Consider the following 17827-nt stretch of genomic DNA (forward strand, 5'->3'; position numbering starts at 1 on the left):
GTAATAAAAAAAAATCAAATTTTTTTACACATTTTTTTACTTTTTATTTTTATTTAATTTTTTTAAAAAAATAAACTTGCTATAACAAATTATTCGGTTAAAGGGTTTACTCTAAGGAAATACCCCTCAAAATTGAGATCATTCATGGTTAATCAATAGGTGAAATTATTATAGGAAAATCATAATAAAGTTGAGATCATTCTAGATAATTTTTCGTTTCTTATATTCATAAAAATCATGTATAAATTTCTCTTTTATCCACGAAATATTTTAAATATAACCAATAAAATAAAATTAAAATAGTAGTATTTGACTAAATTTTTATAAAAAATAATTATCACAAAATTCATAAATTTATAATTACTCTGTTGAAAAGCTTATGACTCAGATATTTAAGGCCACAAATAGTTGGTCAATAAGAGGCTTATAGGCATAGTAGCCAGTAGGATAACAACAGGCATGAGAGTTGTTCATCAATGACAATATTTTTGGTAAAAGTCAAATAAATTACCCAAAAACAGGGAGATCATATGAGTTTAGGCAATTACTTTTTTATACACTAATTATGAAATGGAATTATTGAGTTAGACTCGATATATATTTAAAGTTTTGAAGTGATTATTTATAGTTTTAAAGTGATTATTTTTATAGTATTAAAATAATAATTTATAATTTTAGAGTAATAACTTATAATTATAAAGTAATTATTAAAAAAATAAATTAATTATATGAGTTGATTTTATATAAAAAAAACTTAAAGTATTAAGTTAACAATGTTTGGTAACCCACCACCTTAGTCTTCCTCATTTTATGGGAGTATAGATCCACTTTAATCAATCATTCTAAATACTTCTATAACCTACATCATAATCCCATATTTACCTGCTTTGAAGTCAAATTATTTGAATTTTCCATTTTTAAGAAATTACAAATTTTGCATACTTGTTTGGTTGATATGTTTTGGGCAAAAAAAATAAATAAAAGAATTTTTTTTTGAGCAAAAAATTTTCCAAAATCTAGAAACTTAATAACCATTAAAGGGTGTCAATTTTTTCTAAGTAATGTGTCAACAATAAATATTAATGTCAAACCAATAAAAAAAATTTTAGAAATTTGAAAAAGGAAGTGATGACTTTTTAGAAAATTGAGCAAACAATTTTTATTTGGTTGCACTTGCTTTAATACTAGATTCATGTGTACGATGTTAGTGTTAAGTAAATTAGTTGGTTATTGAAATAACTTATAATTATAGATTAGTTATTTTTTAACAAATTGCTTTTAGCGACGTGCTAAGTGTTCAAAATCAGCTAGTCAAACCAAATTATAAAGTTAGATGATTAAATCAATGACTTTAGTGAACTATCAGTAATTTGCCAAATATACATCTTTAAAATTGAGAAAAAAAAAAACTAAGAATAATAAAAAATGGTGAAAATCAAGTGTATTATTGGGAAGATTTGTCAAATGACAGTTAATGGCATATAGTATAGTGAGTTATTGCACATAATTCTGTTTAGCACCGAATAATGTCAGTTTCATAGCTTTATTGAGATTCCATCTTACCTACAACATTAGCTTTAAGTAAGGGAGACAAACTTCTAGGAACATTTGACTAAAATGGAAAGCAGAATCATGGTATTCAAAATAAATATAATCACAAAAAGAATAAAACAAATTGAAAAAATATATATTATTTTTTATTTCGCGAGCAATAAGAATTTACTATAAGCAAAAAGAGAGCGATAATTGATGTAGTTATATAAATGGATCAATATCACTAGGATTGAAAGAATGAGAGGAATAAGTGACAATCAAATTTATAGCCTTAACTAAAAAAGGTATTACTTGAAAAAAGAAAAAAGAAAATTGGAAATATGTAATACATTTTTTTTATTTTGTGACCAAGAAGAATCCCATTAAGCAAAAAGGGAGTGATAATTGATGTAATTGATATGAATGGATCGATATCACAACAGTAGAAAGATGGTAGAGATAGGTGACAATCGAACTTATGACCTTAAATGAAAAATACGGTACTTGAAAATAGGAAAAGAAATTGGAAAAGTATACTTTTCTTATTTCGCGACCAAGAAGAATCCCTATAAGCAAAAAGGGAGCGATAATTGATGCAGTTGATATGAATGGATCGATATCACTAGGGTAGAAAGATGGGAGGGATAGATGATTGAAAAATACGATACTTGAAAAAAGTGAAAGAAAAATTAGAAACATATACAATTTTTAATTTCACGACGAAGAAGAATCCCTATAAGCAAAAAGGGAGCAATAATTGATGCAGTTGATATGAATGGAGCGATATTACAAGGCTAGAAGAATGGGAGGGATAGATGACAATCAAACTTATGACCTTGACTAGAAAAACTGTACTTACTTCAACTGAAACAAGACCGAATTATCCCCATGACTTCAAATATTAACACAAATTGTTGTGACAGACGGTCTCTCCAAAAGACGCATAAGACATATGGGCTAAATAGCCCAATTAATACAAATTAAAGAGAAAATAAGAGTGTAAGCTTTTTATTTTGAGGTCGTCTCTTTAAGAGGCGGTTTCTTACAAGAGTAGCTGAAATATCAATCTTGCTTTTAAATGGCAAATACCGGAAAAAAAACTAAGTATATATTTCCTATGTTCTTTTTACTTGCACCATGATGACTTCGACACTATTCATCAAGCAAATTGACTTTCATATAATCAATAATCTATAAATTCCAACATAGTCATGTAAAACCTTGTTTGAATCGTCTTGATTCAACATTTATTAATTTCTAGTTTTCATAACTTTTTGATATGTATAATTGAAGGTATTAGCGATTGAATTCTTACATTAGAGGGTGTGAAAAAGCAAATGGTGAATAAGAACCGATGAAATTTATATTTCTCCTTTTTCTTTTTTTGTTATGGACATTTTATACGTTCACATATCTAATTATACATCACAAAAAAATTATACTTCGTACACAAATCTAGTAAGATTTCACAAAACTATATTTATCGCTGAAGATAATTCCTATGGAAGGTCAGATCAACACATAACAAAAATGAAAATTCAAAGTCTTGCAAGTAAAATAAAACCAAGAAAGTAGCAATTGAAGAAAATAAACACTAAAAATCATCCTGAATTAATTTACATTGTATCAACTTGTATTTTACAAGGAATATATATATTAAATATTAATACCTATTTCTTCTAACAGTACACTTCAAAGAATTACTAGTCATTCTAGTTAAATTCTAGTAAATGAATGGCAAATTACACAGCCGAAAAACATTTTTCAGTGTATAAACCATATACAAAAAATGGTGAATAATATGAATATTTAGTAGATTTGTATAAAATTGTGAGGGTAAAATTTTTATCAGGATGATTTGAGCGTACCGTTTTGGTATATCGTGTTTGTATAAGATTCTTGACACATACAGTCGGGCATTGGGAATGTGTAGAGCGATGCTGTCGGTTTTTTCATCTCGCGCCCTTTTGTATCACTACGATAGAGCATATCCTGCACCTGATACTTAAATGTTTCCCATCTGGATTAACATGAAATATAAGCAACATGTAAGCAAGAATTTTCGATGGTGCATAAATCGATCTTGATTTTCTAGATATTGAGGTTTAGTTTTGATGTTGAGACGAGATTCAGAACATTAGGTAAGAGTTGGCGATTTGGGTTCATAGACAATGGTCAAATATGGAGGTGGGCAAACAAAGCCCGAACCCACAATGACCCGAGCATGGTAGAAATCAAATGAACTATGTATACACATATCATGAAATGACCCGATCTAAAAACCGACCCGAATTGCGCATCTCTAGTCAAAAACAGTTCTAGGTCAAGCTCGGTAAATGGACATATATTAGTTGCTTACAATTGGGTTAAGGTTTCCTTCAATGGTTATCAAAATGATCGCCAAAAGTTGCTTCTCGTGACTTTTATACTCCAAGATAAACAAATCATCTACAATCCGAGTCACTGATCATCACAAAGCAAGTCATTATATCCATTTAGTCTTTTTTACTTCTCATATTCTAACTCGCCTTTCTCTTTCCTATTTCTCTCTCATATTTTGATACGCGTTATTGTTGGTAAATTATGAATATAAATGGTAGGAGCACTTTGCTCGAGATGAACAGTTTTAAGAATAGATGGAAGGAATGAGTGCGGAAAAGATTGAGAAACTTTATGAGACGAAGAGCCAAGGTAGGGGTAGAATAACCTGCGAAGAAAATAAAGCAAAAGAAAGCAATGAGTCGGTTCACTCGCCCCGCGACATTCTATCAAGGTTTGGAAATGTTCAGGGCATAAAGAAATCACCACTGTGGAGATTCTTAGAAACTTCAGATGAGTTCTCTAAATAGTTGCCTCATTTCCTCTTAATCATCATTAAAATCAAATTCTTAAATAAGACGGTTTCATGGTGAGACCATCTCTATTGAGCCGGTCCATGTACATATAGTGTGTTAAAGCGATCACTCACAATTTTAAAGTGATCAATTTAAGAAATGGTCTAACTATATGGGCCCATCTCATGGTGAGACGATCTCATACAAGACTAGATGTTAAAATATTAGTTTTTCCTTTAATATATAATTCAACGCATATTCTTGTATGAAACGGTCTCACCGTGAGACGTGCCCCATACTTGCATCAAATAGCCCAATAATAGATACTTTTAGCATAATTCAAATCTACTTCATAAACTCCATTATAGATAGAAGTGATTGAACTCATCTAAACTACAAGTAGGTTGATCATAAATGATAATTAAGGAGTTGAAATTACCTAACATCAGGGTTGTCGAACAATAAGACTAGCTTCCTTTTGTCAGGTACAACAGTCTTTGAATGCCCTCCGTTGATATAACGCCGATGACCCATCAAAAAGTGAGGAAAGTTTCCACCTTGCGTAGTCACAAACACCTCGCTGTGAAGACAAACCGTGTAATCAAGAGCTGCTAACCTGGACGAGTGGCCCTGCATCAGAATTGTCGAGATTTTCAACACGGCAGTTCTTTTTTAGACGGATATTCAAAAGGTAGCACAATGATAGTACCTGAAATGGGGCAAGTTCTTCGGGAGTTGCTAAAGAATCCTTTGTTTCCAAAAGTGGAAAGAGTTTTCTAAGAGGCTCCATGAACTTATCGGCTTTATAAATTATCCCAGCAGCAACATACACAACTGTTGTATTGTCGAAACCCATACCTCTAAGCATCATTCCTACCTGAGGCAATCCAAGTAATCAGCTGACATATAAGGGTGTAGCCGTATAAGCACGTAGAGGGAAAAGTGGGAAAAAGGATGAGTGGAGAAACTGCAGAAACAGGAGAAAAAAGAACATATTTTTCGCTTTTTTGGCAGAGAAATGGGCAAGAAGGGACATGAATAAAATCAACAAAGTGAAAAACACAAAACGTTGCCTCATACCACAGTATGGGAATGCGATGTCAAACACCAAATTGACGCTTCTTGTTTGTATCAATATTCAAGATGGAAAAACTTATCATCATCATCATCATCATCATCATACCTAGCATTTTCTTTAATTGTTAAGGTTATATTGTTAAGGTTATATTACGTTCTTCTTTTGAGATACAAGACTTCAAAATTTATGATTAGGGTTGTGATTTTCTTTTATGATCAATGTATTTGGACAACATCATGGGACTTATCTTAGCTTCTATTGGATCAAATTGTGTTTCCTAAGTCACTAAAACGCTAAATTAACGGTTTTTGTTTTTCATATTGAATCGAATTTCATGTCGCGCAACGTTATTCATACCTCTAATGGAGTTAGTGGGCATTTTCCATCCCTCCTGATTGCACCAGGTCTTATGATTCGACCTCTTCTACGAAACTTTCCTCTCCAACCTTTTTCCCTAGCAATATCCATTTCCTTCTTTTCCTCCTTGCCTCCATCATATATACAGCAGGAAAACGCAACCATATCCTGGAAAACATCATATTTACAGTTAACGACGCGTATATCATACAAATGAGGCTGGCTAATGTGAAAAATATACCCACCTTTTCAAATCGTAGATGCACTGAAACATATTTCCCCCCACTCCTTGAGCTTTTCTGAACCATTCTCTGAACCATGACTTCTGCAAGTGAACGTATAGGCTGAGCAAACCGCAGGGCTTCAAAATTTGCCAAGCATCGTAGCCCTTGCACCTCCGGGGGCACTGTGTTGGCTAATCTATTTGAAAACGGTGCTACCCTTACAGCCCTGCAAAGAAAACATGAATTTAGGCAAATATGATTACGATCATCAGCATAGTGTAAAAATGCAGTAATGGTCGCGATCACGGTAACGGAACGGTGATGCGGTACCAGGTGTGATGGGGTTATCATAACGCCTAAATATCGGTCGAAACCATAAGATATCCTTTGATACTGCCCATAACGCGGTTTTTTACACCTTTACAGTGCGGAAAATATTGGTTCATTGTTTATGAAAACCTTTATAACGTGGACAACACGATGCGATGCGGCCTTATTTTTACACTATGGTCATCAATCTTGTTCATTGAATAACAGCATCGTTCAGAGAATACATACCCCAACAACAACAGTTTTGGAAGAACTTTTTGAAGGTAATATGTCGGACTTGACCAAGCTTTTAACCTCAAGTTCACAATGCTGCTAATATTATGGTTGTAGCGCCGAAGGATATCTTCTGGGAGCTGCCTTACTACATTCACCTTATTTCTAAGAGCGTACATGAAGAAATCTTCATCGAATATTTCTCCGAACTTGCTGAAACAAGACAAAGTGCATGAGCATTAAAACTATACAGGATCAAGCATTCTTTAACCCATGTATGAGAATTATTCTTGCGAGAGACCGTTTCTTGGTGAAACGACCTCAAAATAAGAAGCCCAATTAATAAGAAGCTCATACAAGATTTTGTGTAACATATAAAGATCTTTTATGCCGTCCAACAGTCAATCCATACAAACTTTGTTATACAAGCCAAGCAATGTTAAACCAGACAGCGAACAAACAATACTGAAAGTAGATATACCGCTATGGGTTTCATAATTCATATTATAATTTTGATAAAAATCAAAGCTTTCATCTCAAAATGCTTTGATCAGCCAGAAAAAACGATCCAGAAAGTCTACCAACAATAAGTACTATCCAACAGCAAGTAGAAGGTTTGTTGGCTGTGGCTATAACAAACAAAAACTGGGAAATTCTATTTGAATGCAGAGCACGGATTTGCACCAAAAAGCCAACAGACAGCCCCAATAATCATAATTTTACATACATTATCAGAATATTAATCTGCAAATATCGAGTGTTCAAAATTGAGAAAGTTATGGTCTCAAAAAATAGAATTTGTTTAGTCTTTCAATCCGTAATCTCACGAATTCCACCCTAATGAAATAAAATGAACATATAATTGTCATCCGTAATTTCCTAGATAGATCTTGAATGTGATCGCGTATCACGATGTTATACAACAAAAACTTGTTGCTCATGCACTAGTTCATATTGATTCTTGATGTACGATGAAGCATAGTTTCGCTTTCCATAATTATAAAATAAAGAATTCAAGCCTGTACCTGGAATCTCGCCAAACACTATTTAAATGAAATATCGGAATAACAAGAGTAGCATTCAGAAGCCCAGCCACTGCTACTGCATCACATATCTGAAATTTGAAAATATAAAATAAGATAATAAGAAATGAATGTTGAACTGAATGTTTTTATCATTTGAATATAAGTCATAGTGCTATCTTATTAACAAGTTGAAAACACAAGCTCTTTAGTAGATCAAGACATGGTTGATAAAATCGTGATCCTAGTGTAGAATTGTATTGTTCTATGCTTGAATTACGGTAAGACGATTCAATTTTACTATTTTATGCAATTCCTTCGTAGCTAGGATAAGGTTGTAAACATCCGACCCTCAAACCCTCCTAGGTGAGAACTAATTAATAGCATTGGAGTAAAAAAATGTTGTTGCATTATACATTTGGCAATATCTAAATTCTCCTCCAATCCCAAGAGACATAAAAACAAGTAAAAATATCACTTGTAGCAATACTCAATTTGTTCCATTAATCTCTAAGTCAATCTTCCTCTCTAATTTGACACTACTACGCTTGAAAATTTTCAAACCTGTTATCGTCAAACTGAATCCATCAAGAGTTTTCAACGACCTTGGTATAACTTCTTCAACAATTACAGGATTTTGAAAGCATCACTATCTTTCGTAAAAGATGGTGAATACAGAATCTACAAAGCCTGCAAGGATACTTTGAAGACTGTTGGGATTTCTTTAGTTTCCTTCAATATTTTCCATTAAAATCCAAGCGTATCTTAATTCGCTTGAGCATAACTTGTCTAAGCCTTCAAAATTGCTATGCAAAGTTGCAAACAATAATATAGGTCAAAAGTCTGTATGTTACTCAAACTTTACGTGAACTCTTGTGCTCATATCTTCTAGCAATACAAATCATTTTGGAATTAATACGAAAGAGTATCCAACCTTAGGCAACCTCAGAAAACTAATATCCATAATATCTTTCTTTCAATAACTTCAAAAAATCCCACAAGCCTTGTAAGCAAGTGTTGTATTATAGACATCAAAGCAATTTTGCTAGGTCAACTAATGTTTCAATATTCCAACAAAATCTACTAGAAAGGATAATAAGGACTCTTCACTATCCTTGGAAGTTTCACAACATGATAACAACCACACATCACATATGCTTTCCTCATATTCTAAAAAATTTTCTACTAAGTCTCAAGCATAGTACAAGATATTGGCTATATCACTGCATCATAATCGCATTATAAAAACTTAGGTTTTGGAAATTAATGTGACTGCAAAACCATCCGCATTGACATCAAAAGTCATTTTGCGACAATATCCAAGATTTGGCATTATCTTCTCCAAAAGGGTCTTTATACTTCCCAAATTAAATGGCTAATGGTACTAGTTATGTGGGAAGCTCCAAAAAAAATCAATGGGACTCATGAAGCTAACAATAGCCTTCAAGTTGAATTTGTAAATTTGGATTAAGTTGCATTACCCTCAGGAAGTAATGGCCATGGATCGGGTTACTCGAGGTTTGATCGGATGAGCCACCCCGAATCGAAACCGATTTCGAACTGCAAGTCACATGTGTTTCAAAAAATTCTTGAACCGTAGAACAGCCTAGAGAATCGAGCCTAATCAGGTCGATTCGAATTAAGAGCAATGGGCTAATTCAAACCACATGGTTTATGGAAACCAACAATTCTAGAAATGCTAAAACTAGCTGTTGCAACCTTCAACTAGTCGATGGAACTGGGTCTATTAATAGAAGATGATTTAGATCATAAATTCAACACTAAAGCTTCATCTCTTACTCATTCAAAATTAGTCTCTACTTATTCAATATTAATATAATAGATACATTTTCAATATAGAAACTAAGATTGACAAAATAGGCAGGTGGATGTGATATGCCCTCCCCCATACCCATACCCACCTAAAATTTCCATACCCACCACCTACCCAAAACCCAAGATGGATAAAATTTTCATACACACGCTTGCTTACCTGGGTATGCATTTAAACCCATCTCCACCCAATATAGCCAACTAGGTATACTCATCATGGATATACCCACCTCAAATTCACTCCAAGTCCGCGTTATATATTTCATTTACAAATTTAATTGTACATCTAATTTTGTATATACCATACAATGTAATAAAATAAAATTAATATCCTTAACTCTTTGTCAATAGTTTTTAATAAAAAATACAAAATTGATATAAATTAGTACATTGTAGATATAGGGTGAGGGGTGAGCGGCTATAAGGCAAGACGGGTGGATATTGGATGGGGCGGGTGGGTATGCGGAAGGTAAGACCTCATACCTACAACCTACCCACTAACCATGGCGAGTGGGACTTTTCATACCCACACCCACCCGCTACCTACCAAAATCATACCCATAGGCCATACCCATAAGACTTTTCATACCCATAAAGCGGTTGTGGTATGAAACCCGCATAATTTTACCCATCTACTATCCCTAATAAAAACTATGAGTATTTTAATAGAAAAGTTTTACAACCTTCATTCGAAACAATGCATTGGAATATTTTTAAACAATGATATAGGTCAAAAGTCTGTACGTTACTCAAACACTTCACATGAACTCTTGCACTCATGTTTTCTAGCAAGACATATCATTTTGGACAAAAATAACAGAATTTTCAAGTCTAACAATGCTTCAAATTCAAGAGAAAGTCAAGTTTACTGTCTACGGAGTCAATGACCAAGAGACAATCCAAGGAAGTAGTAGAAAAAATTATCCTACCTTAGGCAACCTTAGAAAACTTCAATCCATATTATCTTTCAATAATTTCAAAAAATCCCACAAGCCTTATAAACAAGTGTTGTATAAACATCAAAAATGCAATTTACCGGGTCAACTAATGTATCTAAGTTCCAACAAAATCTACTAGGATGAATAATAACGATACTTTACAAATCCTTGGAAGTTTCACAACATGGTAACAACCACATAGCACTTATGCTTTCCTTATATTCTAAGAGATTTTCTACTAAGTCTTAAACATAGTACAAGATATTGGCTTTATCACCGCATCAAAATCGCATTATAAAAGCTTAAGTGTTGGGGATTAATGCGACCGCAATATAGACCCAAGCCCACAACTATCACAAAACCATCCGCATTGATATCAAAAGTCATTTTGCGAACAATATCCAAGATTTGGCATTATGGTCTCCAGAATTGTCTTTATATTTGCCAAATTAAATGGCTAATGGTACTAGTTATATGGGAAAGCTCCAAAAACCATTAATGGGATTCATGAACCTAACAATAGCCTTCAAGTTGGATTTGTGAATTTGGTTTAAGTTACATTACCCTCAGGATGTAATGGCCATAGGTCGGGTTACTCAAGGTTTGATTGGATGAACCACCCCGAATCAAAACTGGTTCCGAACTACGAGTCACATGTGTTGCCAATAATAATTTCTGAACTATAGAACTGCCTAAAGAATCAGACCGAATCAGTTAATTTGAATCGGTCGGTCTGCATTAACCGCAACGGGATAATTCGAACCACATGATTCATCCGAACCAAAAATTCTAGAACTGCTAAAACTAGCTATTGCAACCCCTAGACTAATTGTTGGAACCGGGTCTATAAACAGAAGTTGATCATCCATTCCACACCACAGTTTCATCTTTTACTTTCTCTCTACTTATTCGAAATTAGCCTTTATAAAACTATCTTAAACTTTGTACTTATTCTTCTAGTTCCTATAGAGTACCCTTCCAATCATATCTCTGAATTTCCCTCTATTTTAAAAGGACTAAATCCAAATCCAGCTTCTTTTGTTCCAGTTAAAAACTTCTGATGGAAGTTTGACACAGCAGTATGCTGATTTGGGATAGAAGATATCTTAATACAGCGTATTCACAATCAAGTCATTCTAGGGTTTAGTGTTCCATATGTCAACCTTTAAGTATGGTATATGTTATCTTTTCACATAGTCTTACCGGTTTTTCCCTTATAATTTCCTAGGTAATATGGCTTTCTTCCTATCCATACTGTGAACACTAAACATTTTTTAAAACTTGTTTTAAGCCTTCTGTATGTAAATAAGTTCATCTCTAAAGCTAAATAAATAATTTGTCCTAATTTTACATTTTAAAAAAGCAAGAATAATTTAATTGTTGAATAAGAGCAACTTTGCCCGCATGTGCAGTGGAAAAATGCATCGTCAAGGATTGTTTTCCAGTAAAGAAAAAACTTCTCTTCTTAAAATAAGTTGCTCAAGGAAAAAATCTTGTTAGTGTCAATCAATGCACTTACCTAAGGGACAGAACCTCATATTGACATTTTACTCGGGAAAAGGCCACAGATTGACATTTAATTTTACTACTCTTGTCTTCTACAAGGAGAGCCATTAATTATCTATAAAAATCACTAAAGAAAAGTAGATGTACCGAGAGACGCTGCTGATTAAGTCCACCATTTGCTTCAATTATGAAGTATCCATTAGACTTGGGTAACTCTGAAAAAATCAAGAGGGACAAACGTCAGGGACTTAAAAAGGATAGATAAGGGGAGAATACTAATTAAAATAAAATGTATTATGTTGCAAAAGAACACCCTCTGATTACCTACTTCTACATTGAAGTTAGTTGTGTCCAAAAGAAAGAATAAGGAAAGCAAAAAGAGGCCCGCTAGGGCAACCAAAGCCAAACCTGTGTCAAAAACACTGTTATTAAAGCATGGTTTCCAAGCTTGCTGATATCTTGAAGGCCATACTGTTGTCAACTGCAAATTTTTTATGAGAAGGTCAAATATGAGATATGCATCAGGAAAACAAATGGGAATCAAATGCTAGAAGAAACAAGCTCGAATAGATTGAACGAAAAAACAAAGACTTAACCATAAATATTACTTGTCTTAGGTCAGCAAAAAAGCGAAATATCTTAAAAGCCAAATATATTAAGGATGCACAAGTCATCATAGAGTTATTACATACATCTGGATTGGCAACAAAGCTACAACTTAAATATGCCTAAAACTAAAAGCCCGCTCAAAGTCCACTTTATAGCTCTCAACAAGATGCGAGTCAAAAATCTATATCTTATTCTTGAGGTCATGTGTATAATTCATAACCCAACAAACCACATTGAACTCAAAAATATTATTCCCCTCTAGAAACTAGGTAATCTCGCAGCTTACATTGGTTGATTGTGAAACTAGAACAAGAGATATATGACCTAAAATCCAGGTATATAGTCCAACATGCCTGCTCTCAAATTCTTGAAAGTTGGAACTTTGTTCCTTTTATGGCTAACAGTATTTTTCAAGCCAACTGAGCTTAGTCCTGGTTCAGCACTTTAAGAATTCGGACAACAGGAGTGGAGACTCAATTCCAAATCTGCTCTACAAAATATATAATCAAGCAATTTACTGATTTAGATGTTCAGCACATATATAGTTCTATCTTTAAGAAAGAAGCTCTAACTAACTTAATCATTCCATGACTTATTGCTAAAGAACCATTCACTTCTCATGTAAAAGTCCAGAATAGTGATCTACAAGAAAATTATTGGAGTCCACCTCAAAGTCATGGACATGCTTAAGTGCCTCTTCTGCTATTTGGAGTAGCATAGAAAATAGACAAAGAGGAAACCAATAGCATAAATTTACTCAACGAATGAATCCCCCAAATCTTTTACCTTTACCTACCCGTGAAAGATATTCAACATTCCAAGGTGACCAGAGTATGCATGCTTGATGTTTTATTTTGGACCGAAAAAATGAGCTCTTTCGTTAAATGTCAACACTAAAATCTGGATATATAGACATACACAGACAGAAAACAATGATAGGAACTATTTCAAATGTTCATCTTCTACTCAATGTCTGTAGACTATAATAGGAGGCTATATTAGAAAACCAACAAATAAGTTATTGATAAGTATGAAGAGGAATTTATGTTTAACTCAATTACTTCAAAATCAATCGATTTGGGCAACTCTTAAAAATTCCCAACAACATATGCTAAAAGAGGTACTCTATCCACAATAAGACGCATGACAAATAAACTTCATGTAAGACACGAGAGTAATGTTCCAAAATTCCAACCATACACAGTCCACATTCACCCTAACAAGGGCTCTGCCACAACCACCTCTTCTGCTCCTATTTCTCAAACCCCACAAAGTGAACTACGACCACTCCAAAACTAATAGAAAAATCCAAGGCTGCTCTCTATACACAGCAAACCACCTCTTGCAAAGGTGTCCTTTAAGATAACTGCTTCCAGAAAGTATTCTATCTTAAAGTAAACGGAGAGATTATTTCTAAATTGATCCTTAAACTGATATGCTACAACTATCAACTAGCTGATCACAAATGGTGCACAATTAGAAGTTATCTTAAATTTGTTCATTATATCCACAAACCTAATAGTGTAAAATGTACAAAGCACACTAGGACCAAACGCAAGAAAAACACAACTTCGTTTTAGAAAAAAACCATAGAGACAAGTCACCACCGAAATGGCTTATGCAATAGGGATATATATTTCTGCTCCCAACTTATAAACTCTTTTTCAATCAACTAATTAACGGTACTTTACCAAGTAGTACCAATGAGCACTTTACACTAGACTAGGACCAAACGCAAGAAAAACACAACTTCGTTTTAGAAAAAAACCATAGAGACAAGTCACCACCGAAATGGCTTATGCAATAGGGATATATATTTCTGCTCCCAACTTATAAACTCTTTTTCAATCAACTAATTAACGGTACTTTACCAAGTAGTACCAATGAGCACTTTACACTAGTCAATTTGCAAAACAGATGCAAGGCCTAAGTGGGTAAACCAAACCTTTTGCCAATCCATGTAAGTACAAAGGCCAATAGATACCAGCAACGCCGATGCAAAGCCCAAGACGTACACCTAACTCAAGCCACTTCAGCAATTACAAAGGCTAATATATACCAACAAAACTTCATTAATGCTCACAATCACATTCTTGAAAATCATATACTTTGGTGCCAAGCCAAAGTCGGGAAGGACACTTGAAGCTAGTTCAAAATAGAATATCCAACTCTATAGCTAGCAAGTTATACCAACAAACAATAAGGCAGAGTCTAATACAAGACTGCATTACAATAATTCAAAGTACAAACGGAAAAACTTCACTTCTTTTCTCAATAGTAGCTTCAAATTAATGGAACTATGTAAGCTTATGTTACTCGCGGCGAGAAACTCATGTCCTACATGGGTACTTGTCCAAGTGTCAAACTCAACTATGTCATCAAATTGCAAGGTTTAAAATGAAGGCCTAAGTGTCTAATCACTGTAACATAATTCGCTAGCTAATTCCCTTTTTATAATCATGATCATGATTCGCTAAAATTTGCCTGAAATTAACAAATCATGTAACACCGGTCTAACTCATGTCCGAGTGTACTGAAGTAAAGTGACGAGTTCGAATAACCTAAATGTGAACCAATTTCACCAGATTAACAAAACAAGTCACTCTTCAATCTGGTCTCACTAGTTTAACAAAACAAGTCATCCTTCAAGCCACGCCAACCAATACTACCTAATTGATAATTGAAATGATAGCATAACTTTAACAAGCAAGAACAAACCATAAATACCTCCTACCAACCAAACTATAAGCTAATTACCCATAACATAAACTGATTAAACAATAAAACAAGCATATTATATACCAAAATGTACTTAAAAAGTGATACATACCGCATTAGAGGAATGATTACCAATACCCTCATCTTGTAAGAAAGGCCAAAGCCTCTCAAAAACCTCATTACTTCTGTACAAAGAACCAGGCAAAATAGGCTCATCAACAACAAAACCACCACTAAACTCAACTTTAACCTTTCCTTTCTTAATACCAATTCTATCTCCTCCATTATTACTCTCTAAACTCAAAGATCCCATGTAAAGCAACATCCCAGTAATATACAACAAAGGTGCAAACAATAACACCCCTTTTCTCCTGAAAACTGTTGCAATTACAATGCACATCAACCGTTCAAGAAAATCCCCAAGCTTAGTTGACCCACTTCCAACTCTACCCATTCCTTGGCCCGAGATCAGCCCATTGGGCTTCATTCGAGAAGGCCTGAATCTAGGTGAAGATGGAGGAGATGAAGATGGTGTTGATGGGTTAAAATTAGGGCCTAAACGACTGTAACCGTGCATCAAATCAATGAAAGATGGTATCTTTCTTCACTATTTTTATATTCTGAGGAATACCCAGAAAGATTAAGAGGGTAAAAAAGTTGTAATTGAAAGAATTATCATGATTTGAGAAAAAAGTTACAATCTTTGATGATAATAATAATGTTGAAAGGTGATTAAAGAGTGGCTATGGCGTAAAGAGTGAGAGTGGGAAAAAAAGGGTGAAAAAGGAGAAGAAGAAAGGAGATACAGTGTAGGGTCCGGCACCGACGAGCCAGGTACAGTTCAAACTTAGAATATTAACAAATTAAGATTACGAAACATCTAATAAGAAACAACTTAGATTATTGAGTTAAATAATAGTTGGAAATTGGGTTTTGTCTCAATAAGAACAAATACTGTTTTTTATAAGTATGATTTTGTAATCGATTCATTTAATCTTTTTCTTTTTCTTCAGTCTACCTATAATAAATAAATATTTTTTCATTTGAATATTGAAAAAAAAAATATACTCTAATTTTGTGTTGTGAAGTTGACATTTTATTAGTGTTTATCATGGATCATGTAGGTAGTGTTTGTTAAATTTTCACCAAGAAATTGTGAATATAGGCCTCCCAAGTCCCAACCTTATATTATAAGAGCAACTAGTTTTTTGAGAAATCGTCTCTTTGAGAAACATCTCTCAAACTCAACCCATTAAAACTTAATGTTTACTTACCGTATTCTTAATGCCTATTCGCAATATTTTAAATGCCTACTTACATCATTTTTAATGCCTACTTATAATATTTCAAAAAATATATAATGGGTTGACCCAATTAGAGACGATCTCTCAAAGATACCGTCTCTCACAAAAGTTGTGTCATAAGAAACAATTGTTGAATATTTAGAGCATGTAGGACAATATCCAATGAGCCTAAGTAATAAACTAAGCAAGAAAGTAACAACGTGTAACACCCCTAAATTTTCGACCCCTAAACCAAAATCGTAAAGGACGGGAGGAAATTCGAGTGTTACATAAAAGAAAAGAAAAAGAATTAGATAAACGTTAAACATTAACTTTAAAAGGGTGAGTGGAAATTTCGTCAGCATCTCTTCTAAAAATGGCACATGTGGTAGAGCAATTAGCACAATAAACATTAAACTAATCTACGGAATAACTTCCGATCAATGAATAAACTTTGTATCACTGAATAACTTTCTATCAGTGGATCTTTCTCTACTTCCTGGCATAGTGACACGGCCAAATTATTTCACCTCATCATCAAATTATTTTATCGTTATGTCTTGTAACTGCCCAGAAGGCCATGAGAAGACAAATTATAATATCACTGATTCCTTTTTAATTAGAAAGTTTATTCATTGGTCTGAAGTTATTTAATGATAGAAGGTTCATTCTTTGATAGAAAGCTTACACATTGATAGAACGTTTATTTTTTGATAGAATATTTACTCATTGATAGAACATCTACTTATTGATAGAATAGTTTATGCTAGTGAGAAGTGTGCCTAAGTTAAGTTACCTCAAGGGTATTACAGACTATGATCACACTTACCTTAAGATATACAAGCTCTATAAGGTCATGTGTTAGGTATTCTGTTAATGCCTTGGTCAAGTTGATACTATACGTGTTTTGCAAGAGTTTATGTTTGAAAAGAGCAGCGTGAAGACCTGCATTCTACCCAAGAACACATGGTTCGGGTTGGAAAGCACGTAATGAAATTAAGAAGTATAAGTGGCTGATAAACGGTTACTAGCTGTGCTTGCGTCTTATGAAATCATCTTATGTTGTTTTATAATATAATGTTATCTAGTAGTTGGCCTCATTATATTTGATGCTAGTTACTGACGTGTACGTGTTTGTGTTTATGTTTGATTGTTGATGACTTTCTATGATTGTCCTCCTATAACACATTGGCCTTTGGTCTAATGTCGAGCAGCAGGAGGATCATAGATAGGCGTAGCAAGTATTGGAGCTTCTTTTGCATTGCATTGCATTGAGGGAGAGTGATGAGAGCGAAGCATAGCCTGTGTCATACCGCTATCTTTCGATTTTGTAGCTCTTGTTATCTTTG

General features: G+C 33.8%; 1 protein-coding gene across 2 annotated transcripts; it reads right to left on the reverse strand.

The window, feature by feature from the left end:
- Positions 1-3096: 3096 nt before the first annotated feature.
- On the reverse strand, positions 3097-16124 carry LOC130810372 (O-fucosyltransferase 9). 2 transcript variants are annotated; one of them, XM_057676404.1, is made up of 10 exons: positions 15308-16124; positions 12193-12349; positions 12016-12083; positions 7595-7683; positions 6585-6782; positions 6048-6252; positions 5803-5970; positions 5077-5244; positions 4807-4997; positions 3097-3553 (listed from the first exon to the last, which is right to left on the reverse strand). In XM_057676404.1, the coding sequence occupies exons 1-10, from the start codon at positions 15770-15772 to the stop codon at positions 3382-3384; spliced, it is 1881 nt and encodes a 626-aa protein (XP_057532387.1). In that variant the 5' UTR covers positions 15773-16124; the 3' UTR covers positions 3097-3381. The 2 variants fall into 2 exon arrangements, with proteins under 2 accessions (XP_057532387.1, XP_057532388.1); XM_057676405.1 differs by having other exon boundaries at positions 3101-3553; positions 12277-12349.
- Between the last annotated feature and the right edge of the window lie 1703 nt (positions 16125-17827).

Source organism: Amaranthus tricolor, chromosome 4 (genome assembly GCF_026212465.1).
Source record: "Amaranthus tricolor cultivar Red isolate AtriRed21 chromosome 4, ASM2621246v1, whole genome shotgun sequence".
NCBI lineage: Eukaryota > Viridiplantae > Streptophyta > Magnoliopsida > Caryophyllales > Amaranthaceae > Amaranthus > Amaranthus tricolor.

Bases quoted from the DNA above. Each gene is read 5' to 3' on its own strand.
- LOC130810372 (XM_057676404.1), bottom strand. From the start codon at position 15,772: ATGCACGGTTACAGTCGTTTAGGCCCTAATTTTAACCCATCAACACCA. The intron at 7,684-12,015 runs GTACATCTACTT...TTCAAATTTCAG, and splicing joins TTAATCAGCAGCGTCTCTCG to ATATGTGATGCAGTAGCAGT. The intron at 5,971-6,047 runs GTGGGTATATTT...GATGTTTTCCAG, and splicing joins TGCATCTACGATTTGAAAAG to GATATGGTTGCGTTTTCCTG.